Genomic DNA, 23,360 nt, shown 5'->3' with positions numbered 1-23,360 from the left:
CCACCTATCTACCACCCTCTCAATACTAGTACATCCCTTGTCTCGCTTCCTTTCTGGTTTGATTGGATCTCCTCTTGCAGTCCTTTGAATCTCTCGCCCTCTCTCACGCTCTCTCTCTCTCCCCCTGCAGGAGGTACCTGTTGAAGTTCGGTGGGCGACACACAGCGGAGGATTAGGCTGTGAGGGGTTAATGAGCAGTGCATTCTGGGAGCGGGGGCCGCTCTGTGTGGTGGTACTCTGTATCGTTGTACTGCGCCGCTGCCGTGTCATTCTGTGGGTACTCGTCAGCGTTATACGGGGCAGTGTTGTCACGATGAAGATACTCGGTATTGTTATACAGGACAGTGTGTTCATTACGATTATGATGACTCCGTGGCACCGGACCCCGTGGGATTGGCTGAACCTGCGTGGGGCGTGTCTCTGGTGCTCCGGGGAAAGCTGTGATTGGCTATCTGGACTTTTTATGAAATAAACGCGGGTTTTCTTCTGCGCGGCTACTTGTGAGTCTGTGACGTTACATACATGTTTCTTCGCGTGGATGCGCCGACTTTATGTACCCGACTTCTCTGAGTGTGATGTCATGCTGGGCGTGTGTCGGTGTGATGTCAGTCCGTGCGCTGGGTGTGCGCGTGCATGATGTAATTCTGTGTGTGCGTGCGTGCGTGATGTTGGGCGGGGCATGTGTGATGTCATTCTGTACGCTGGGCGTGTGATGTCATGCCGTGTGCTGGGCATGTGTGAGTGTGATGTAATTCTGTCATTCGGTGCGAGAGTGTGATTTGGGGGGGGGGGTGATGCCGGGTGTCTGTGAGTGTGATGTCATTCCGTGTGCTGGGGGTGTGTGGGAGTGCGTCTGAATGTGCTGGGCATGTGTGTGGGTGTGATGTCATACTGGGCGTGCGTGACCGTGATGTCATTCCGTTTGTGAGTGCGATGTCGGGCCGCGCGTCTCTGAGTGTGCTGGGCATGTCTGTGGGTGTGATGTTGGGCCTCGCGCTGGGCGTCTGTGAGGCCGGGTGTGTCTGTGAGTGTGATGTCATATTGTGCTCTGGACGTGTGTGCGTTGTTGGGCCGTTCCCTGGGGGTCTGTGAGTGTGATGTCATCTCTCCGTGTCAGGATATGATGAAAGCGTTCCTGCCGCCTGGGTTGATTGTTTCGGCAATGCCTACCCCCCCCCCCCACCACTCGCTTGGCTATTAACAGTGTGATTGAGACCCCTGTGGGCGCATGGGAGACCCCCTACACAAACACCCCCGTTACTGGGTAGGTAATACAATCAGAAGAAAGAAGGATGTACAGCGGAGATGTGCCTGAACGGCACTGCCACATGCGACACAGGGTCACGCTAACGGGGCTGACCTCCTGGCCCAGAAGGCCCTCAGTGGTGGAAATAAATGATATTATTAACTGGTTACACTGGGAATAACTGGCTGGTACTCTGGTATGATTGACTGGGAATAACTGGTACTCTATTATTAACTGGTTACACTGAGAATAACTGGTACTCTATTATTAACTGGTTACACTGGTATTATTAACTAGTTACACTGGGAATAACTGGCTGGTACTCTGGTATGATTGGTTACACTGAGAATAACTGGTACTCTATTATTAACTGGTTACACTGGTATTATTAACTGGTTACACTGGGAATAACTGGTTACAGTGGTATTATTGACTGGTTACACTGGTATTTACTGGTTGACGGCCTGCAGCTGTGCCCTTAGCTAACATGGCCGTTACCGCGGCTCGAGCTGGTCACGTGGTCAGCCCGCATATTGTGTAAATAAAGTTTTGTATGCTGGAATTGGAGAACAAGATGGCGGCTTCCATCTGGCGTGTACGGATGACTGCGGGGGCGCTGGGCCGGGGCCTGGGGGTGCACTGTCTGGGGTGTGGGGGGCATTGGGTACGTAATGTGGGTAAGGGGGACATTGGGGCGCAGGGCGCGGGTTCAGGGGGTAAGGGGTATATCGGGGTGCGGAATTTGGTGTCAGTGGGTAAGGAGTATCTTGGGGGGCAGGGCGCGGGTTCAGTGGGTAAGGGGTATCTTGGGGGTCAGGGCGCGGGTTTAAGGGGTAAGGGGTATCTTGGGGGGCAGGGCACGGGTTTAGTGGGTAAGGGGTATCTTGGGCGGCAGGGCGCAGGTTTAAGGGGTAAGGGGTATCTTGGGGGGCAGTGTAGGAGACATGTTGGGGTTCTTCACAATGGTTCGAGCAGTCCTGGGGAGGGGTGGGGGGGTTTGGGGGCAGTTTGCACCGGGGTATTGCTGGGAGCCGGGTTTGGTCTCTGCTTGTGGATAAAAGGCACTCCTGGGGTTACGAACCTAAAAGCAGCAAAGCCTTTCATTGATGAGCCGCAGAAAGGATCCAGTCCAGGAGGACCCCGGAGCAGCTTCAACTTTATAGCTGATGTGGCCGAGAAAACTGCCCCTGCCGTGGTTAATATCGAGGTACTGGGGAGGTGAGACGCGTAATGGGGGCCCGGTCTGTGCTGTATGGGTCTCCTCTGAGCCCCTGGTCATGCATCAGAATAATCCCCTAATATCCGATAAGAGCAGAGGACTCGGCAGTCTCTTGGTCATTGGAGTCATTGGTGTCCGCTGTGGGGGGGAGGAGCCTAATCCACAGAGACATCTAACTAATGCCGACTTCCCCGGAGTATTCACAGATAGTACCGTCACTACGGCAGTGAATGGAGCTGCCTTTGTGTGGGGGCCCCGCGTGATCCCCGGCTCTCTCCGCAGGCACCCGCTCTCACGGCGCGAGGTCCCCATTTCCAGCGGATCCGGGTTCATCGTTTCCTCCGACGGTCTCATCGTGACCAACGCGCACGTGGTGGCCAATAGGACGAGAGTGAGAGTCAAGCTGTCCAATGGGGAGACTTATGAGGCTCACGTGCAGGACGTGGACCCGGTCATCGACGTCGCCACCGTCAAGATCAGTCCCCAGGTAGGCTGCTGGGTGCATGCGTGTAGTTAGCGTGTTCTGGGAGGTTATGGCTGTGAGGGGCGGGGGGGTCGCCTCCGATGCACAGGACCTGATATGGTCAGTCGTTATTCCTCCCCGCAGGCTCCTCTCCCCACGCTGCGCCTCGGCCGCTCCTCTGAGCTCCGGCAAGGGGAGTTCGTGGTCGCAATGGGCAGCCCCTTCTCGCTGCAGAACACCATCACGTCGGGCATCGTCAGCTCGGTGCAGAGAGGCAGCCGGGAGCTCGGCCTGTCCAACCGGGACATGGACTACATCCAGACGGACGCCGCCATCGATGTAAGACGGGTGGCCCATGTCGTGGTTAGCATGTGTGGTGTGGCCCGTGTCGTGGTTAGTGTGTGCGCTGTGTGTTATGGCCCGTGTTGTGGTTAGCGTGTGTGTTGCATCTGGCGTGGCCAATGTCATGGTTAGCATGTGCACTGCATGTGGCCCGTGTTGTGGTTAGCATGTGCACTGCGTGTGGCACGGCCCATATGGTGGTTAGTGTGTGCTCTGCGTGTGGCCCGTGTCGTGGTTGGCGTTTGAGCTGCATCTGGCTCATGTCATGGTTAGCATGTGCGCTGCGTACGGTCGTGGCCCGTGTCTTGTTTAGCATGTGCACTGTGTGTAGCATGGCCCGTGTCGTGGTTAGCGTGTGCGTTGCGTATGGTGTGAGCCATGTCATGGTTGGCATGTGTGCTGCATGTGGCCCGCTCCTTGGTTAGCGTGTGCGTTGCATGTGGCATGACCGTGTCATGGTTAGCATGTGTGCTGTGTGGCCCGTGGCGTGTTTATTGCTGCTCTGCAACCTGATCGCTCGTCTCTCTTTATTTTAGTTTGGGAACTCCGGGGGCCCCCTGGTGAATCTGGTGAGTAAATGGGCGTGTCTGGGCAATGGCCGCTCCCGTGGGGCGGCGTGTCTGGGCAATGGCCGATCCCGTGGGTCGGCGTGTCTGGACAATGGCGGCTCCCGTGGGGCGGCGTGTCTGGGCAATGGGCGCTCCCGTTGGGGGGGTGTGTCTGGGCAATGGGCGCTCCCGTTGGGGGGGTGTGTCTGGGCAATGGGCGCTCCCGTTGGGGGGGGTGTCTGGGCAATGGGCGCTCCCGTTGGGGGGGGTGTAGGGGCAATGGGCGCTCCCGTTGGGGGGGCGTGTAGGGGCAATGGGCGCTCCCGTGGGGGGGGGCGTTTCTGGCCGGGGGCCCCTCTGACCCTCTCTGCCACGTTGCAGGACGGCGAGGTGATTGGAATAAACACAATGAAGGTCACGGCTGGAATCTCCTTCGCAATCCCGTCTGATCGCCTGCGAGACTTCCTCCAGCGGGAAAAGAGACAGCGCCCTGGTGAGTGCATTATACACATTATACGGGGGGGGGTAGCTGATACATTATTATATACATAATACGGGGCGCCGGCTGATACATTATGTACATTATACGGGGGCCGGCTCGCTGATTTAACTATACGTTATACAGGGGGCCAGTCACTGATTTAACTATATGCTATACTAGGCCCTGGGTCTGTGTTATTATTTGGCTCGGACACCTACACTTCCCTAATTTGAAGGGGGGGGCAGTCCTGAGGTGCAGTTACCCCACGGGGTGTTTATTCTCTCATCGTGTGTCTCGCCCAGGTTCCTGGTTTGGGTCGTCGGATAAGAAGCGTCAGTATATCGGGGTGATGATGCTGACGCTGTCCCCGAGGTGAGAGTTACTTGGGCAGATCTGCTTGGGGCATATGTTTTCGCCCGCCTGGCCGCGCGCATCTCTCCCTCCCTCCTACCCCGCCGGCGTGTAACTGAGACGGTCTCGTATGTCTCGCAGCATCCTGGCCGACCTGAGGTTTCGAGATCCTGGTTTTCCTGACGTGTCTCACGGAGTCCTGATCCTCAAAGTAATTATCGGATCCCCGGCTCATCAGTGAGTGTCTGCGGAATAACGTGGGAGAGACACGCGTGTCCCATCTTCCGTGGCTCTGTGTAGGATGGTCTTGGTCCCCGTGGGGTGGTGAATCTATCCATCTCTGGCAGGCTGTTTCTACTGTTTGTCCTCTTGTGTTGGGGTAGCCGGCAGGCCCTCTTACTTGCAACAGGACGGGCCTGTCCAAAATTGTCCACAAAGGGCCCTTCGGACTTGGTAAGGGCTGCAGGAACGATGCCAGTGAAGTAAGGGCCGATGGAGTATGAATGTATATGTACGAGTGTCGTTGTGTTAGCATAAATGTGTATGGGTGTTAGCATAAGTGTAGGTGGGTGTGCCAGTGGGTATATGTGTTAGGGGGTGTGGCAAGGGGCTGATGGGCTTTATGCCCCCCAGGGTGGGTCCCACACTACAACGTGGCCCCGTATTTGAAGAGAGAGCCCCCATTGTCTTGACACCCTATAAATTAACTATATTCATCGTTCCCTCTGTCTTCGTCCCCCAGGGCGGGCCTGAAATCTGGAGATGTGATCCTTGAGGTTAATGCCCAAAGAGCTGTGTCTTCTGAGGTCATATACGACGCTGTCAGCTCTCATTCTAAACTCTCCATGATCGTGAGACGCAGGCACGAGACGCTGATGGTCAACGTGATCCCAGAGACGGCGGAGTGAAGGATGCGGGGCCATCGTTCTCTCCCTGAGCCTGTAACTGGATGGGGCAGCTCCTGGTCACAGACTGTTCACCTGACAGGATTGTCTGGAGGAAAGACTTCTCTTCCTTGATTAGATGGGGACCCAGTGTTTGCAGGGGCCACTACAGGTCCATGGGCCGGGCAGATGGGTTTAGGTTCTGTTACTCTGTCGGTGCAGCACTGGTGGAGGGTGTTGGGGTCTGCAGTCTGTACCCCACCAGGCAGCATCTCCAAGGTTAGCGAGGATCCCCCATCTGCCCTGAGACGTGGGCTCGGCCGGTGCGGAAAGCACTAGAACAGTCCGCGGGAAAACCTGTAGGAGCCGACTCGGTTCTCACACAGTGGCTCCAGAGCATGCGCGGCTCTGTGTTTGTGATATTAAAGCTGTTTGTAGAGTAATCTGCCCGTGTGCTAAAGGCCTCCGTTAAATCAGTGTGGTGCCCTGAGAGCTTCAGGTGCCATCTGCGGGGCGGGGGGGTGAGGATTTACTTGTGAAGAAGACCTGCGCACGTTCGAGGGAGCTCTATTATACTTCAGAATTTCTCAATCAATTTACTCCCTCTCCAATCTCAAACATATCGTGCCCTAACAACGCTACCTCTGTCTATAACTCCACGCTCACATCTGCTCTTGAGGATTTTGCCCCCAGTTACTACTTGCTCTTCAAGACACATTCCAAACCCTGGTACACGACTGTAACCTGACACCTACGACGATGTTCCCGCTCAGCAGTTGGCGAAAGTCTCATTCCATGTCTGACTTTCTGCACTATAAATTAATGCTACGTTCATACTACTCTGCTCTGAACCTTGCTAAAGAAACCTACTTCACCTCCCTCCTCTCCTCCCTGTCTCATAACCCTAAACGACGGTTTAATACTTTCAATTCCCTCCTTCGACCGATCCCTACTACCCCTTCCACTAACCCTAATGGATCTGACTTTGCCACATATTTCAGTAATAAAATTCAAACTATCATATATGACATATCTACACAGTCACCTCCCTCTGACTACGCGCCCCCCTACCCACTGACCTCTTATCCCCTCACTACATTAACTCAATTCTATATTCAATGTTATATAAAACAATATATTAACAACCCACCGGAGCCTTCTCCACCTACAAAAAACAACCCACTGCAGACCTACTGCAACCTCCTCCACCTACAAAAACCAACCCACCACAGACCTACCCGCACCTTCTCTACCTACAAAAACCAACCCACCACAGACCTACCCGCTCCTCCTCTATCTACAAAAACCAACCCACCACAGACCTACCGCAACCTCCTCCAGCTACACCAACAAAACCACCGCACACCTACCAGCACCTCCTCCGCCTACAAAACCCAAACCACCACAGACCTACCGCAACCTCCTCCAGCTACACCAACAAAACCACCGCACACCTACCGCAACCTCCTCCACCTACAAAACCCAAACAACCACAGACCTACCGCAACCTCCTCCACCTACAAAAACCAACCCACCACAGACCTACCAGCACCTTCTCTACCTACAAAAACCAACCCACCACAGACCTACCGCAACCTCCTCCAGCTACACCAACAAAACCACCGCACACCTACCGCAACCTCCTCCACCTACAAAACCAACCCACCACAGACCTACCCGCTCCTCCTCTACCTTCAAAACCACCACAGAGCTACTGCAACTTCCTCCACCTACAAAAACCAACCCACCACAGACCTACCGCAACCTCCTCCAGCTACACCAACAAAACCACCGCAGACCTACCAGCACCTCCTCCGCCTACAAAAACCAACCCACCACAGACCTACCGCAACCTCCTCCACCTACAAAAACCAACCCACCACAGACCTACCGCAACCTCCTCCACCTACAAAAACCCAAACCACCACAGACCTACCCGCTCCTCCTCTACCTTCAAAACCACCACAGAGCTTGTCAGATATTTTATGATAGCAAACATGTATTCCATATATTCTGTATTTTACATGAACACAAAATGGAGTCAGAGCCATTTTATTTTACTTAATTATATAGTGATTATTTCTTTTTGTCCTTGTTCCCTCTATAATTGAGAACAAAGGAGTATTCATGTATAATGATGTTTCAGCGTATATATGATACAATTAATGTTATTTTCTATGAGAAAGTTAAGGAGTAGACGCTGCATATCTTTAGAAATGTAACTTGGAATGGGGGATACATGGGAAGACCACCAAGACCTGAGTTATTATCTAGGAAGTAACATTTGGCGATTAGGGTGACCAAGGATAAATTCCAAACACATATGTAATGGTTTTAAGTTAATTCTTAGACCAGAGCGTCTCTCACAGGTAAATTAAGAAATTACAACGGTGTAAATATGAGTAGAAATCCTAATTATAATGGGTAAAACCCACCGTTATGATTGGAGAATTCCAATCAAGAGGTGGAGGCTTTGATAATAAGCCCTGTCTTTAAAAGCTTATGTCTTTAATAAAAAAAAAAAAAAGACCTTAAGGACAGACCCTGACGGACTTATTCACCAAATTTACCCCAGAGAATTGGAATCTTAAGATTCTGGCACCATATTTCACTCTTGGAGTTACTTTGAGTTCTAACCTCTATAACTGGTAGAAAGTTATATTCTTTTCCACTTAATTTCTTGCCAATGAACCTGGATTAATTTCTACAAGGACCGATGGGACAACAGCAACAAGTGGTGGTAAATATAATTGTTTTATTATTCTGAATAGAGATGAATTTTGTCTTCTTCATATAGAATTCCCTGTTTCTGGGAAGTAGTATATTGCATTATTGTATATAACGGCTTGTGAGACTGCAGCTTATAACCCGTGATAACAATAATGAAAAGGTATTTTTACCTATAGATGAAGTTTGACATTATTTGCATCTATTAGGAACTTCACTAGTACTCTTGGACACAATTAAATTATTTTTAATTTGTTATATTAGTTGAACTAATATTAGAGAGATAGTGATATCTTTATTACTGCCCTGATCATTATCATTTTTTGGTTGCTGAGTGGGATGGAAATTAATTGTGTGTTAGACTCATAAAGTATTAATTCATATTGATAACTATCGATAATATACTGTATTTGAATTGATTCATTTTTGACATGCTTTAAGAACTTTGTATTTTGTATTCTGCACTGTGTGACTCATATATAGATTTTATAAATTGTATTTACAATAAATATTTTTGATTGAGTATCTTGGTGATATCTATCTGATTTGAATTATAATTTTCGGCGATCTGAAAGGATTTAGGATCGGAGATAAAATATAGGGTATCTCCTTAAATTAGTATTGTGGATGTGGTACTACAATATTTGGTAGCGTCGTTATTTTGCGTATGTGATAAAATATTGGTTTTGCCTATTTTGTCTCATTAATATCCCTAACAAGCTACTGCAACTTCCTCCACCTACAAAAACCAACCCACCACAGACCTACCGCAACATCCTCCAGCTACACCAACAAAACCACCGCACACCTACCAGCACCTCCTCCGCCTACAAAAACCAACCCACCACAGACCTACCCGCTCCTCCTCTACCTTCAAAACCACCACAGAGCTACTGCAACTTCCTCCACCTACAAAAACCAACCCACCACAGACCTACCCGCACCTCCTCTACCTACAAAAACCAACCCACCACAGACCTACCGCAACCTCCTCCAGCTACACCAACAAAACCACCGCACACCTACCAGCACCTCCTCCGCCTACAAAACCCAAACCACCGCACGCCTATCGGAACCTTCTCTACCTCCAAAAGAAAGCTTTTTTTCCTTTTAACCTTTCTCCCATAATCCTAAACGCCTCTTCTCCACATTAACACCCTCCCTCGCCCTGCAACCTTTCTGCTCAACTTGCCACCTACTTTAAAAACACAATTACACTGTTAGGGGTAACATTTTCCCTGATGTAAATGATAAATTATACAGGGCCTGCTCGCTGATTTAATTATGCATTATATGGAAGCTGGCTGTTTCCAGTTTAGTGGATCAGGCCCTTTCCAACCCCTTCCCCAATCTTTATCCCTCAAGAAATCACAGGACGACAGTGAGATTTTAAAAAATAGCATACTTTACACACATGGGTTAAAAATGTCAGATGGGGTCACATGGGCCGTGGCCCAGAGGAGTCTCCCCTGTATAACAGGGCAGATGGCCGTGGCAGCTGTCCTGTACGATATGACGTGACTGTCTCACGTGTTGCCTGTTACATTCAGATAAATATCAGATTTGTTACTGCAGGACACGCGTGAGCACCTGTGTCACGGGATGCGCCACTAGAACACTTGACATAACCACAGGCCAATGTATGGCTCCCCTGCTTTAGTGAGGTCCTTATTCCTCCTCCTTTGTACTTTCTTGATGCCACCTGGTTCACCATCCATCTTGCCTTCTGAGACCCTCTTGCAGCCAAACTCTGTTAGCACCCGAGGCAGAGGAAGCGAAGGCCGACACGCTGGAAAAACTCCTGAGCTGATGGATGGGGTGCAGGAGGAAGCATATAGTGGCTTTCAGGACACAGCTGGCTGAGGAGGTGGAGGCCTCCCTTTGGGCACACGGTGAAGCTGTAGCTTTTATCAGGAATTGAGTGTTTTCTTCAGAGAGGGGCAGAATTGATATAATGTGGACAGTAATGTATGCAAGTCACGGCTGAAGGGCACCCTGTGGGGCGTTCACCTCCCGGCCATTAAGCTCCGAAGTGTTACCCTCCGGGGTGTTACCAGATCTGGTTGTTGAGCTGCCCCCTGTATTGTTCAAATCTTTTATTGGCTTCTTCACTAAACGCGTCGCCTGAAATTAGAGAGAAGAAAGCCATAACACAACACGCAAATCACATACATGATAGGGTGTGGTGCTGTGATCTGTCCCGGCATGGGGTATGTTGTCATGAGGGGCGGTGGTGTGATCTGTACCGGCACGGGGTATGTTTTCACGGATGGGGCGGTGGTGTGATCTGTACCGGCACGGGGTATGTTTGCACGGTTGGGGCGGTGATGTGATCTGTACCGGCACGGGGTATGTTGTCACGGATGGGGCGGTGGTGTGATCTGTACCGGCACAGGGTATGTTGTCACGTATGGGGCGGTGGTGTGATCTGTACCGGCACGGGGTATGTTGTCACGGATGGGGCGGTGGTGTGATCTGTACCGGCACGGGGTATGTTGTCACGGATGGGGCGGTGGTGTGATCTGTACCGGCACGGGGTATGTTGTCACGGATGGAGCAGTGGTGTGATCTGTACCGGCACGGGGTATGTTGTCACGGATGGAGCGGTGGTGTGATCTGTACCGGCACGGGGTATGTTGTCACGGATGGGGTGGTGGTGTGATCTGTCCCGGCATGGGGTATGTTCTCACCGAGGTGGCAGTTGTGTATCCAGATCCGGTGCCCGTCGTATTTACAGTTACACTTCATGGCGTTGTTGCTGAAGTCACTCTCCGCAACTTCGAAGTTTGGGTTAATAACAACCTAAAAGCACAAGAGAGATTGAGATGGGGGGATGCTGGGGGCTGTGGCAGCGGGCGGGAGGTGGATCCCATGGTGGGAGATCAAGCTGAGCTGATGGGTGGGTGGTGGAAGGAAGGATTTTACCGTTACCGGTCAGGGTGGTTCAGGCGGTTCTTGTCTGTGCCGGTATCGTTCAGAACCAGAACTCTTTGCTTTGCTTCGGTTTCTTGTGCTGGACTTTAGACCTCACCGGGATTTCAAATCAGGCTCTCAATAGACATGACTAGCGATTGGGTGGCTGGATGGATCTGGCTAGTGATTGGGTGGCTGGATGGACCTGAGTAGTGACACTGGGTGCTTCGGATAGATTGGATGGTGATTCGGTGGCTGGATGGACCTGGCTAGTGATTGGGTTCCTTGGAGAGATCTGGCAAGTGATTTGGTTCCTTGGAGAGATCTGGCTAGTGATTGGGTGGCTGGATGGATCTGGCTAGCGATTGGGTACCTTGGAGAGATCTGGCTAGTGATTGGGTACCTTGGAGAGATCTGGATGGACCTGAGTAGTGACTGGGTGCTTTGGATAGATTAGATGGTTAGTCGGTGGCTGGATGGACCTGGCTAGTGATTGGGTACCTTGGAGAGATCTGTCTAGCGATTGGGTGCCTTGGGGAGATCTGGCCAGTGATTGGGTGGCTGGATCTTGCTAGTTGCTTTTAGTTTACGTGTCACTCCCTGTGGGTTTCACTCACCTGCAGAATGTAGTTTCCAGGTTTCACGTCTGTGATATCAATCCACTGGCAGTCAATGTCGTGGCGGTACAGATCCCAGCATCCCACGGTGATTCCCTGCTCCCCAAAATTGGCGCATTCATACCTCTTACTGATCACTGTGAAAGAGCGGTGAGAGGGTTACGGGGTGCGTTACATGGTCGTACATCATGCCCCCCTCCCCCGCTGAATTCCTTCCTGACTACACCATGGTCTCGGATTTCTCAGCAGGTCACCAATCTTCTAGAAGATTTTAAACCAGTGTGCGTAGGGAGGGTAAATCTAGAATTAAAGGGGTAGTTGGTGCAGGGCTTGGCTTTAGGTGAAGGGGAAGGTGGAATCAGCAAAGAAACAAAAATAGCTGAACCACAACTTGTTAAAAGTTGCTTAACCAAAGCGAATTACCCCAACCTGGGGCGACCGGGCCCGGGAGGAGCAGCGTGCAATTACCCCTGCCGGCCCGGGAGGAGCGGCATACAATTACCCTCGCTGGCCGTGGAAGGGTAGGCGGTGGTTTAACATTACCCAGGCACCAACGCATGCAGGGGGTGGAGAGGTGGATGAGTCCTTCACCCAGTTGCTACGGTGACATTAAATCATCAATGAATGTTAATGCGTCCATGGTATGATGTCACCGATTAGGCACTTTCTTCTGTGTGATGTCATCGGCTCACTATTCTTCCACCTCTCCCCTCTGGTCCTTTTTACTTACGCTCTTGGCAGTCCGTGTCCTCCAGGCAGAAGCTCGCCTTGTGACCCTCAGCCACTTTAGTCCCATTGGGGGTGAGGAGGTCGTAGTGAGTGAAGATGTCCATGCTGTGATAATGCCTGGGGAGAAAGACATGGGTGTCGGGCGTACTCTCACACTCACAGCCGGCAGGCACCATGGAGACACAACAACAAAGGTTAAAAACACCACGATATCCACAGGAGGGGCAGATGCCGCGTCACAGCCCCCTTCTGTCTGTGTCGCCCTGCAGTGGGAAGGGCAGACTCCACATCCCATAGTTCCCGTCTGTCTGTCACCCTGCAGTGGGAGGGGCAGCCTTTGCGTCACATAGCTCCCGTCTATCTGTCACCCTGCAGCGGGAGGGGCAGACTCCGTGTCCCATAGCTCCCGTCCATCTGTGTCGCCCTGCAGTGGGAGGGGCAGACTCTGCGTCACATAACTCCCATCTGTTGCCCTGCAGTGGGAGGGGCAGACTTTGCGTCACATAGCCCCCTTCTGTCTGTCTATCACCCTGCAGTGGGAGGGGCAGCCTCTGCGTCACATAGCCCCTTCTGTCTGTGTCGCCCTGCAGTAGGAGGGGCAGACGCCACGTCACATAGCCCCCTTCTGTCTGTGTCATCCTGCAGTGGGAGTTACATTCAGAGGGTACAGAGCCAGAGTTGGAACCATACAGTAAACAGAGGGCAGCATACAGAACGTAGGAGGACACAAGAGGTTAATAGAAGAGCCGTGGCGGATCTGCCATATCCTGCGCTGTGGAGCTCATATACTGCCGACACAATGTAATAAGCGCTACAGCACCGCCACCAATGCGATGCCCTTTCCTGCCGTATCTCCTCCTCTTCCTGTCTTATTGTAGAACCCACATGCGTCCGAGCCATTAAAGTCTCATTGTGGGGCGGCAGTTTGGTGCATGGGGGGGGACCTCATTATGTTATATAATATCTCCTCTGTCTGTCCTACGGGGATCTTCCCTGCGCAGCATTATAGCCTATGGCAGCACGGGGCCCTGCGCCCCCTACTAACCGCTCCTGCTATGGGGGACCAGCCTAGTAATACGTGGCTGCGCATGTCCGCTGCTCCGCTATCCGATCTCATCCCTTCTCTTTCGGTTTGAACGCCGGTGGCGCTCTCTACCTGCTCGTTCCTCGAATGCTCTCTATATTGCCACCCTGTGCCCCCGCACGCTCTGTACGATGCCCTCTATTTACCTATGGCACTCGTGCCAAACCCAGGAGTGTCTCCCAGCCTTGGGTCGGAAGTCGGCACGGCCGTTGTTGTGTATCTGAGAGGAGAAGCGCAGGAGGCGGCGGTGTCCGTAGGGCCAGTTGGCGTGACGAGCTGAGCTGGACAGACAGTTCTCCTCGGCCGCGCAGTACAGCATGTGCAGTGGCCGGTCCTCGATGTAGGCCGTCTCCTGGACCAAGGCGGAGTGGAGTACCAGGTCGGATGCAGCTAGAGCAAGGCAAGGGTTAATAAACAAAGAGACAAGGCAACCACTTTACTTGCAATGTACAGCCAGGGCGTCTAGATTAACAAGGGGCGTCTGCAGCATTTAAACCCATACCAGACCCTTTATGGGGTAGCACACACTGAGAGCTTTATGTGCTTTGCGTGGTTAATGGGCCCTTCAGGCTGAGTCCTCCCCGGCTGACGGCACAGATTCAAAGGATGACCCCAGCGAATGGGGGAACCCCTATAAACACTGGTTGGGGTTAATATATTTCCCCCTTAGCTCAGGGTTATAGTCCTCACCCCCCTCCAACCCACCTTAATTCATGTATTAGGCATAAATATTGGCTTCTGCTTGATATCAGATAACATCGCCTCTTCCTGGATGTGCAGTAAAGGGACTGTAGAGCCCTGTGATACGTTTATACCCTGCAAACATTCTGAGCCCCTAGAAAAGAGGGGCATCAGGGGAGGAGAGAGAAGGACACAGGGGAGGAATGAGGAGAGAGGGCATCAGAGGAGGAGAGAGAAGGGCACCAGGGGAGGAATGAGGAGAGAGGAGCATCAGAGGAGGAGAGAGAAGGGCACCAGGGAGGAATGAGGAGAGAGGGGCTTCAGAGGATGAGAGAGAGGGGCATCAAGGGTGAGGAGAGAGGGGCATCAGAGGAGGAGAGAGGGGCATCAGGGTTGGAGAGAGGGGTATTGGGAGAGGGAAAAAGGCACACAGAGGCACACAGAGGGACTGGCCAGGCTAAACATGGACACTTGGCAGGCTATGGAATATTTTAAAGGGACAGCATTGTTGCAGAAACTCACTCTCAGAGCAGATCACGCCAGCTGCGTGCCGGGTTCCAGTGTTCTTGCAGCTGACCGTCTTGTGGCGTGTGCAGTGCTGCAGAGACATTTCGCTGCCCGTACACCGCACTCCGCTCAACACCATCTCGGTTGCGTTACTCGCATCCCAGTACCACGTTTCCTGAGTTACACACAAACCTGAGTTACACGCAAAATACCCCCACGTGGCCTCCGGGAGCCTGTTACAGAAACCTCCTTATTACCCTATATACTCCTCCTATTACTCCATACTACCCCATAACACCAACTATTACTCCTTATAACCCTCCCCACAACCCCTCCTATTACTCCTTATAACTCTCCCATTACCCCATACTATCCCATATCCCCTCCTATTACTCCTTATAACCCTCCCCACAACCCCTCCTATTACTCCTTATAACCCTATTACTCCATACTACTCCATAACACCAACTATTACTCCTTATAACCCTCCCATTACCCCATACTACCCCATATCCCCTCCTATTACTCCTTATAACCCTCCCCACAACCCCTCCTATTACTCCTTATAACCCTCCTATTACGCCATACTACCCCATAACCCCTCCTATTATTCCATATAACCCTCCCCATAACACCTCCTATTACTCAATATAACCCTCCCTATAACTCTATATAACGCCTTCCTATGCCGCCAGCGCGTGCAGAGTACATACCGTCACCGCATGCAGGGAGTACCCCAGTCCAAGCTGCCGACATGCCACCATTGCTTCTTTAGTAGTCCAGCCGTCGCTGCACAAGTATCCCCAAGACGCTCCCAGCTTCACTTCCACGCGCCCCTCAAACTGTGTGCGCCCCCCGACAATGCGTATCTGTGAGGGTAGCCTGCGGGGGTCAGCCAGGGTGCAGCCAGCAAAGGCCAAGAGGGGGCAGTGGGATCAGTGGGGGAGCGGGGAGTTGGTAGTGGGAGGGCAGTGGGGTCAGCCAAGGCTATCGTTAAGGAGGTGAAGTTATGAGAGATGGGGCAGAAAGGGCTTATAGAAAAAAGACAGGACACTTAAGCGCCCCCTGAGCAAATCAGACCAGACTCACACCTCTTACATCACACCAAACTCACGTTACACGCGTTCCCTAACCCCACCTGTCCCATTCTACCTGAATGTGAGTCCTCCTGCTGCTGGGTGCCGGGATATGACATCATATCCTGACACTCTTAGGCAGCAGGTGCTGTCCAGGCAACTAGGAAACCTCCACCTCCAGAATATGCACGCTGTTGAGGGGACCAATGGACAGCGGCTGTGAGCCACTAAGGTAGGCAGCTTCCCTTCTTGCCCCGTGTTAAAGATGGCCCTACATACCAAGGACAGCAAGCTGGCAAGGCTTCCATGAAACTCACCACCAATAGGCCCACAGCCTGAGCACCAAAGAAGCTTACAGAGATCGCTAGAGATGAGCCTTTATACATTTGTGTCCTAAAGCCACGTTGTGAGACACACAGAGACCCCTCCACCTATAACAAGACTTCGATTCCACGTGCTGGGTTCACAAGCGGTACCAGGAAGCCGGGAGACACTTTTGGGTGGGATCTAGTGATGGAGGAGAGGACAGAGCGCAAAACGGAAAGAACTTTGGACCTTCCCAAAAACAAAGAGGATGAAGATAAAAGCAGCAAAAGTGGAGACAGAAAGACTCATTGCCAAAGAGAGTAAAACAAACCCCAAAATGTTATTTAACTATATAAATAGTAAAAAGGTTAAAAATGAAAGCGTTGGCCCCTGAGGAAGAAGTTATAGACGGGGATCAGGAAAAAGCGAATCTATTAAATATATTCTTCTCTGCTGTTTTCACAGAGGAAAATGAAATGCCAGGTAATATACAGCAGGATGAGATAAATGCCCCAGTACATGTCGCCTGTCTAACCCAGGAAGAAGTGCAGTGCCGCCTAAAAAAAATCAAAATAGACAAATCACTAGGTCCAGATGGCCTTCACCCCGCGTTCTAAGGGAGTTAAGTCATGTAATAGACAGACCCCTATTTCTAATATTCAAGGACTCTATAGTGACCGGGTCTGTTCCCCAGGACTGGCGCATAGCAAATGTTGTGCCAATATTCAAAAAGGGGACAAAAAGTGACCCCGGGAATTATAGGCCGGTTAGTTTAACTTCTGTTGTATGTAAACTGTCTGAGGGTTTCCTAAGAGATGCTATTTTGGAGAATCTCAATGAAAATAAATGTATGACTCCATATCAGCATTGGGTTTACAAGGGATCGGTCCGGTCAAACTAACCTGATCAGCTTTTATGAGGAGGTGAGCTCAGGACTGGATCGGGGTGAATCGCTGGATGTCGTATATCTTGATTTTTCCAAAGCGTTTGATACGGTGCCACATAAAAGGCTGGTACATAAAATGAGAATGCTTGGGCTGGGGCAGAATGTGTGTATGGGGGTAAGTAACTGGCTCAGGGATAGGAAACAGAGGGTGGTTATTAATGGTACATACTCTGAGTGGGTGACTGTTACTAGTGGGGTACCACAGGGGTCAGTTTTGGGTCCTATTCTTTTTAATATATTTATTAATGACCTTGTAGAGGGATTGTATAGTAAAGTATCAATCTTTGCAGACGATACTAAGCTCTGTAACGTGGTTAACACAATAGAGGACAGTGCACGATTACAAATGGATCTGCATAGGTTGGAGGCTTGGGCTGGGATGTGGCAGATGAGGTTCAACACGGATAAATGTAAGGTTATGCACATGGGGAAGAAAAATCCAGGCTGGGAATATGTATTAAATGGGAAAACACTGGGGACGACTGACATGGAAAAGGACTTAGGAGTCTTGGTTAACAGTAAATTTACCTGTAGCGACCAGTGTCAGGCAGCTGCTGCTAAGGCAAATAAAATCATGGGGTGCATCAAAAGGGGCATGGATGCCCATGACAAGGAAATAATTCTACCACTGTACAAGTCACTAGTCAGACCACACATGGAATACTGTGTACAGTACTGGGCACCAGTGTACAAGAAAGATATAGTAGAGCTGGAGAGGGTTCAAAGACGGGCAACCAGAGTAATAAGGGGAATGGAAGGACTACAGTACCCAGAAAGATTATCAGAATGAGGGTTATTTAGTTTGGAAAAAAGACGGCTTAGGGGGGACTTAATAACTATGTATAAATATATAAGGGGGCAGTACAGAGATCACTCCCAGGACTGTATCTATAACAAGGGGACATCCTCTACGGCTGGAGGAAAGAAGGCTTCTACACCAGCACAGACGGGGGTTCTTTACAGTAAGAGCGGTGAGACTATGGAACTTTCTGCCAGAGGAGGTGGTAATGGTAAACTCAATAAAAAAAGTTTAAAAGGAGCCTGGACGTGTTTCTTGAAAGCAATAATATTACAAGTTATGGATAGTAGATTAATAGGGACAGAACGCTGATCCAGGGATTTATTCTGATTGCCATATTTGGAGTCGGGAAGGAATTTTCCCCCTGGTATGGGGCAATTGGCATCTGCTTCATAAGGGTTTTTTGAACTTGATGGACTTTGGTCTTTTTTCAACCTTATGAACTATGTTACTATGTTTCTATGTAGGGAGGAGAGGAGATCATGTGAATCACCCAACATCTAAAGAGCAGAATTGGCATTCTGTGGACATTGTTATAGGCTTATGATAAAATATTTACCTTTAAATTTCTTCATGATTAATGTAATGGCTTATGATAAGATTAATGCAATATATAATTATCTATTAAGATTTAGTGTACTCACACTTTCATTTATAATATTGTAAGTATACAGGTAGATATCAGGCAGTCATAACGTACGATGGTCAACTGTCTACGTTTGCGCTTTGTGCTTTGTTTTTCTAAAACGTACATATTATGTGTCATGATCTTATTGGTGGGTTTCGTGGTAAACAACTTTGAGTGACATAGTCAAGGTCATCCCATGGGGCAATGCCAACTTTTGGCTAAGACAAAAGTATATAAGATAGCGAGATCGCGAGTTTGGGTGGGGGTGGAATACGGCACTTACTGAGAGACTGTATCTCACGGGTATGTTGCAAATTATTATCTTTATTGGCAGGCATTATACTTATGAACTCTGCTTTATAGATACACTTTTGGATTCAAGTTAATTATTGTTTGTATTATATATATACTCAATACACAGAGTTTGGTTTACAATTCTCAAGTCCCTTTATTTAATTATACCCTCAATTATTCATCACGAATAGAGGGACCTTACCATTTATATAAAATTATTTCTTTGGTGCCTGTATGATAAGCTCTGCTAAATCCTGAGAAATGGGAATAAAGGTATGGACCACATTACAATAACATCACCCCACATCTAAAGAGCAGAATTAGCCAATGGATGTAAAGCTGGAAGCCCAGCTGGCAATGGAGCAGAAGGGAGAAGAAATGGATGAAATTCCAAGGAAAGCACAAAAAAAGTGTACGAAGAAAAGCCAAGAGGACCCGATGCTGGACCGGCTGGAAAGATTGATCAATAAGTGGCCTCCTCATAAATGGATAGTTAAGAGTTACACTGGACTATCCAGACATCCATCCCTGGTCTTCATGCTTTCATCCAACTACCCCTCTGACAATCACTAATGTCTGCCATATCTCCTTCTCTTACAGGTATGAATATAACATATTTCATTTGAACCCCTCATCTCCTGCTGTTACCCCTGTTTTCCACCCGGTATGTCTTTATCCTGCATGTCTCCATACCCTGCTGCTCTCAAAGGGTTAAATTTGGTGCCCTCTAGTCTAGCTTAATTGCATTTGTAAGCCAAGGTGTGACATCTGCCTCCTGTATGCAATCACCTTATCTGACAACTTGTGAGGCAGCCGTATAAATTCCGGGCCTCACTTGGAAATGTAGCTGCTGTCACCTCATCATAAGTGGACAGATAAGAGTTACACTGGAGGGAAACGACATACCGAGTACCACTGCAGAAAGCAGGTAACCCACATAAGCACTTGCTTGCTTCACCTCCATCCTTACTATGAACCCGTACATGTTACCATGTCCTCTTCCCGCAAATCTTACAATTACGGCAGCCTCTGCACCCCTTGACAACCCCTCTACAATCCACAAATCTCCATCCCGTCTGCTATTACCCCACCTTAGCTCATATGCCATTCTGTCTTCTTCATACCCAACACTAACCATTCTCAAGTGAAGGCATCCAATACCCACTTATCACAATCCCATTTATTATCTGTCTGTATCCTACTTCTTCTGTGCTCATGTGACACTGGCCCCACCATCCCCACCCTCCAGAGCCGACACACCTTGCGATCTAACACAAACTACCGCAATCCCTCCAATCTTAAACCAGTCCACTGTAACCCCTTTCTCCTGTGCCCTCTGGAATGCACGCTCTGTGTGCAATAAATGAACTGCTGTCCATGACCTTTTCATCTCTAACCACCTTAGTCTTCTAGCACTCACCGAAACATGGCTGACATGCTCAGCCACTACCTCTCCTGCTGCTCTCTCTTGCGGCGGCCTTCACTTCAGCCACACTCCCAGACCTGGAGACAAACAGGGAGGTGGGGTTGGCATCCTCCTATCTCCTCTCTGCACCTTTCAATGTCTACCACCAATTCCCTCTCTCTCTTTCTCGTCTTTCGAAGTGAACTCTGTCCGCCTTTTCTCCCCGATTGCTCTTGGCGTTGCAGTGATCAACCGGCCTCCTGGCCACAACTCACATTCCTTTGATCACTTTTCTGTTTGGCTTTCTCACTTTCTTTCTTCCACCATCCCTACACTAATCCTAAGGGACTTCAATATACCTATTGATGACCCATCCTCACCTGCTGCTTCCAAACTACTTTCACTCTCCTCCTCTCACAATGGACTAACTCCCCGACGCACTGTGGCGGTCATCAAATCGATGTAGTGTTCTCCCTTTGTTCCACATTTCATTTCTCCAACTCTACCATCTGTCTGTCTGATCACAGCCTGCTTACATTTATTCTTGACATATCACACACACCTTCTCTACGCAAGAAACCACCACAAACCTACCGTATCATCAGCAACCTCAACTCTCCACAGCTTACAGATACACTACGGCCACTCCTCTCAGTTATATCCTCCTGTCCTGACACAGCTACAGCTGAGTCTAACCATACACTAGCCTCAGCCCTAGATATGGTTGCCCCTGTAATTGTACGCAATCCCTCACGCCGTCCACCTCAGCCATGGCATTCCAAACAGACTCACCTCCTTCAAAGGTGTTCACGTACCGCTGAGTGCCTGTGGAGGAAGTCTCGTTCACCTGAAGACTTCATTCATTACAAATTCATGCTCCGATACATCGGCCCTCCATCTCTCTACACAAACATATTTCATTTATTAATCACCTTTCTTTCCCATAACCCTAAACGTCTATTCTGCACTTTTAACACCCTTCTCAGACCCACAGCACCTCCCTTGCCCTCCAACTTCTCTGCCCAAGAGCTTGCCACCTACTTCAAAAACAAAATTGACACCATCAGGGACAACATCCTACCCCATAGTATCAATCATATGGTCCCTCGACCTCCCTCCTCACCTCAATCCATCCTCACCTGCTTCAGCCCAGTTACACCCTTTGAGGTTTCCAAGGTCCTATTGTCTTCCCACCTCACCACCTGTCCCCTCGACCCTGCTCCTTAACATCTCCTACCCCCCTCTCTAGTGTCCTTACCTGAGCCCTAACCCACATCTTTAATCTCTCCTTTTCCTCTGGTATATTTCCATCCGCATTCAAACATGCCATCACCTCCCCCATCCTACAGAAACCTTCCCTTGATCCCACATCCCCATCAAACTACCGTCCAGTTTCCCTTCCCCCACTAGCTTTCAAACTGCTGGAACAATTAACTTACAATCAACTAACAAACTTTCTCTCTTCAAACTTTCTATTAGACCTTCTGCAATCCGATTTCCGTCCACAGCATTCAACAGAGACTGCACTCACTCAAATTACTAATGACCTCCTCACAGCTAAAACGAAAGGCCAATTCTCCCTGGTTGTTCTCTTGGACCTCTCAGCAGCCTTTGATACAGTCGACCACCCTCTCCTACAAACCCTCCATGCTCATTGCATCCATGACACGGCTCTTTCATGGCTTAAATCCTACCTTTCTGACCGTACGTTTAGTGTCTCATTCACTGGAACTTGCTCCTCTCCCCTACCGCTACCTGTTGGTGTTCCTCAAGGCTCAGTTCTTGGGCCTCTGCTCTTCTCCATCTACACTTCTTCTCTCGGACAACTTATTTCTTCCCTTGGTTTCCCGTACCACCTATATGCAGATGACAGCCTACTCTATATTTCTGCTCCTGACCTTTCCCCCTTTCTTCTAACTCCCCTCACTGACTGACTGTCAGGAATTGCATCATGGATGGGGTCCCGTTACCTAAAGCTCAACATCTCTAAGACCGAACTCATCCCGCCATCTGCTTGGTCCACTTTTCCTGACATCTCTATTACCACTGACAACTCCACTATCCACCAACAGACCAGGTTCACTGCCTTGGTGTCACCCTCGACTTTGCTCTCTCCTTCATCCCTTACATCCAGTCCCTCACCAAATCCTGCCGCCTCCACCTAAAAAACATCTCCCAAATCTCCCTACTAATCGGTCTCCCCCTCTCCCGCCTTTCACCACTTCAATCCATCCTCAACACTGCAGCTAGATTAATTTTTCTCTGCCCCTGGCCTATAGAGCCCTCAACAACTCTGCACCCCCTTACATCTCTATACTCCTATCCAAATACCCCCCTACCCGCCCCCTTCGCTCCTCTCACGACCTGCGGCTTTCTTCTACTGTTGTTACCTCTTCCCACTCCTGTATCCAGGATTTGCCCCGCGTCGCTCCCCTCCTGTGGAATTCCCTTCCCCATTCTGTCAGACTTTCTGCTTCGTAGGCAACTTTCAAAACCTCTCTGAAAACCCAGCTGTTTAGGGAAACGTACAACATTCCTTCCCATCACTCCCAGCCATCATAATCAAGCCATCTGAACAATCAACAGCTTCAACACATCATCACAACCAGATCAACTCATCCCCATCCCAGCCGTCCTCTCCTATTGTCTCACTTGTATGTGTTATTGTATGTGTTTATAAATTGTTCTACTGAACAGTGCTGCGGAATCTGCCGGCACTTTATAAATAAATGTAATGTAATAACTGCAAGTTGGATGGCAGAGGACCACATATGACATAACAAAAATGGGCAGGACAGGAGAAGGACTCAAGACAGACACAAGCTGCACACGAGACGGACACAAGCTGCACATGAGAAGGACACGAGACGGCGTGAGATGCACAGGAGCTGCACACGAGAAGGACACGAGATACACACGAACACAAGACGGACACGGGCAGGAAAAGGAGCTGGATGCGAGACAGACACGAGCAGGAACAAGAGCCGCACACGAGAGGACAATGAAGTAGTGATGGTGGATAATGGCCAGAAGAAGTCACCTGACAAAAGGCTTTGTTTCTTACTGTGTTTGATACACAGACACACGCTTGGCCCTCACTGCCACTCTCTAGTG

The 23,360-nt window shown here is 49.9% G+C and overlaps 3 protein-coding genes across 12 annotated transcripts in view; 2 read left to right on the top strand and 1 right to left on the bottom strand.

Annotated features, from left to right (window-relative positions):
- The window catches only part of AUP1 (AUP1 lipid droplet regulating VLDL assembly factor), a 152,091-nt gene extending 151,604 nt beyond the window's left edge, over positions 1–487 (top strand). For both annotated transcript variants that reach the window (XM_053458004.1, XM_053458003.1), the window contains exon 12: positions 131–487. In XM_053458004.1, coding sequence (XP_053313979.1) covers positions 131–176 — 46 coding nt within the window. In that variant the 3' untranslated portion in view covers positions 177–487. The remainder of the gene's footprint in view (positions 1–130) is intronic.
- Positions 488–2,272: 1,785 nt separating this feature from the next.
- On the top strand, positions 2,273–5,977 carry HTRA2 (HtrA serine peptidase 2). Of its 3 annotated transcripts, none has more exons than XR_008347544.1 (8): positions 2,273–2,453; positions 2,748–2,952; positions 3,073–3,267; positions 3,807–3,839; positions 4,200–4,311; positions 4,602–4,671; positions 4,792–4,997; positions 5,393–5,529. XR_008347544.1 is itself a non-coding variant. In XM_053458006.1 (8 exons), exons 1-8 carry the CDS (start codon positions 2,413–2,415, stop codon positions 5,556–5,558), a joined length of 918 nt encoding a protein of 305 aa, XP_053313981.1. In that variant the 5' UTR covers positions 2,273–2,412; the 3' UTR covers positions 5,559–5,977. The 3 variants fall into 3 exon arrangements, 2 of the variants coding, with proteins under 2 accessions (XP_053313981.1, XP_053313982.1); XM_053458006.1 differs by having other exon boundaries at positions 4,792–4,887; positions 5,393–5,977; XM_053458007.1 differs by having other exon boundaries at positions 4,792–4,861; positions 5,393–5,570.
- Positions 5,978–9,655: 3,678 nt separating this feature from the next.
- LOXL3 (lysyl oxidase like 3) overlaps positions 9,656–23,360 on the bottom strand; it is a 47,685-nt gene continuing 33,980 nt past the window's right edge. For 5 of the 7 annotated variants that reach the window (XM_053457994.1, XM_053457995.1, XM_053457996.1 and 2 more), the window contains 7 exons: positions 15,506–15,661; positions 14,808–14,967; positions 13,751–13,994; positions 12,522–12,637; positions 11,792–11,928; positions 10,952–11,063; positions 9,656–10,385 (listed from right to left, as the gene is read on the bottom strand). In XM_053457994.1, the coding sequence (XP_053313969.1) occupies positions 10,312–10,385; positions 10,952–11,063; positions 11,792–11,928; positions 12,522–12,637; positions 13,751–13,994; positions 14,808–14,967; positions 15,506–15,661 (999 nt within the window). In that variant the 3' untranslated portion in view covers positions 9,656–10,311. The remainder of the gene's footprint in view (positions 10,386–10,951; positions 11,064–11,791; positions 11,929–12,521; positions 12,638–13,750; positions 13,995–14,807; positions 14,968–15,505; positions 15,662–23,360) is intronic. The other 2 variants (XM_053457997.1, XM_053458000.1) reach the window with 1 other exon arrangement.

The sequence above is a fragment of the Spea bombifrons genome, chromosome 1 (genome assembly GCF_027358695.1).
Source record: "Spea bombifrons isolate aSpeBom1 chromosome 1, aSpeBom1.2.pri, whole genome shotgun sequence".
NCBI classification, from domain to species: domain Eukaryota; kingdom Metazoa; phylum Chordata; class Amphibia; order Anura; family Pelobatidae; genus Spea; species Spea bombifrons.
The sequence above is the reverse complement of the archived record's forward strand: the minus strand, read 5'-3'. Positions and strand labels throughout refer to the sequence as shown.

Coding starts and splice junctions, on each gene's coding strand:
- HTRA2 (XM_053458006.1), top strand. CDS start 2,413: ATGTGGCCGAGAAAACTGCCCCTGCCGTGGTTAATATCGAG. Junction 2,454..2,747: donor CTGCCGTGGTTAATATCGAG/GTACTGGGGAGG, acceptor CTCTCTCCGCAG/GCACCCGCTCTCACGGCGCG. Junction 3,840..4,199: donor GGGGCCCCCTGGTGAATCTG/GTGAGTAAATGG, acceptor GCCACGTTGCAG/GACGGCGAGGTGATTGGAAT.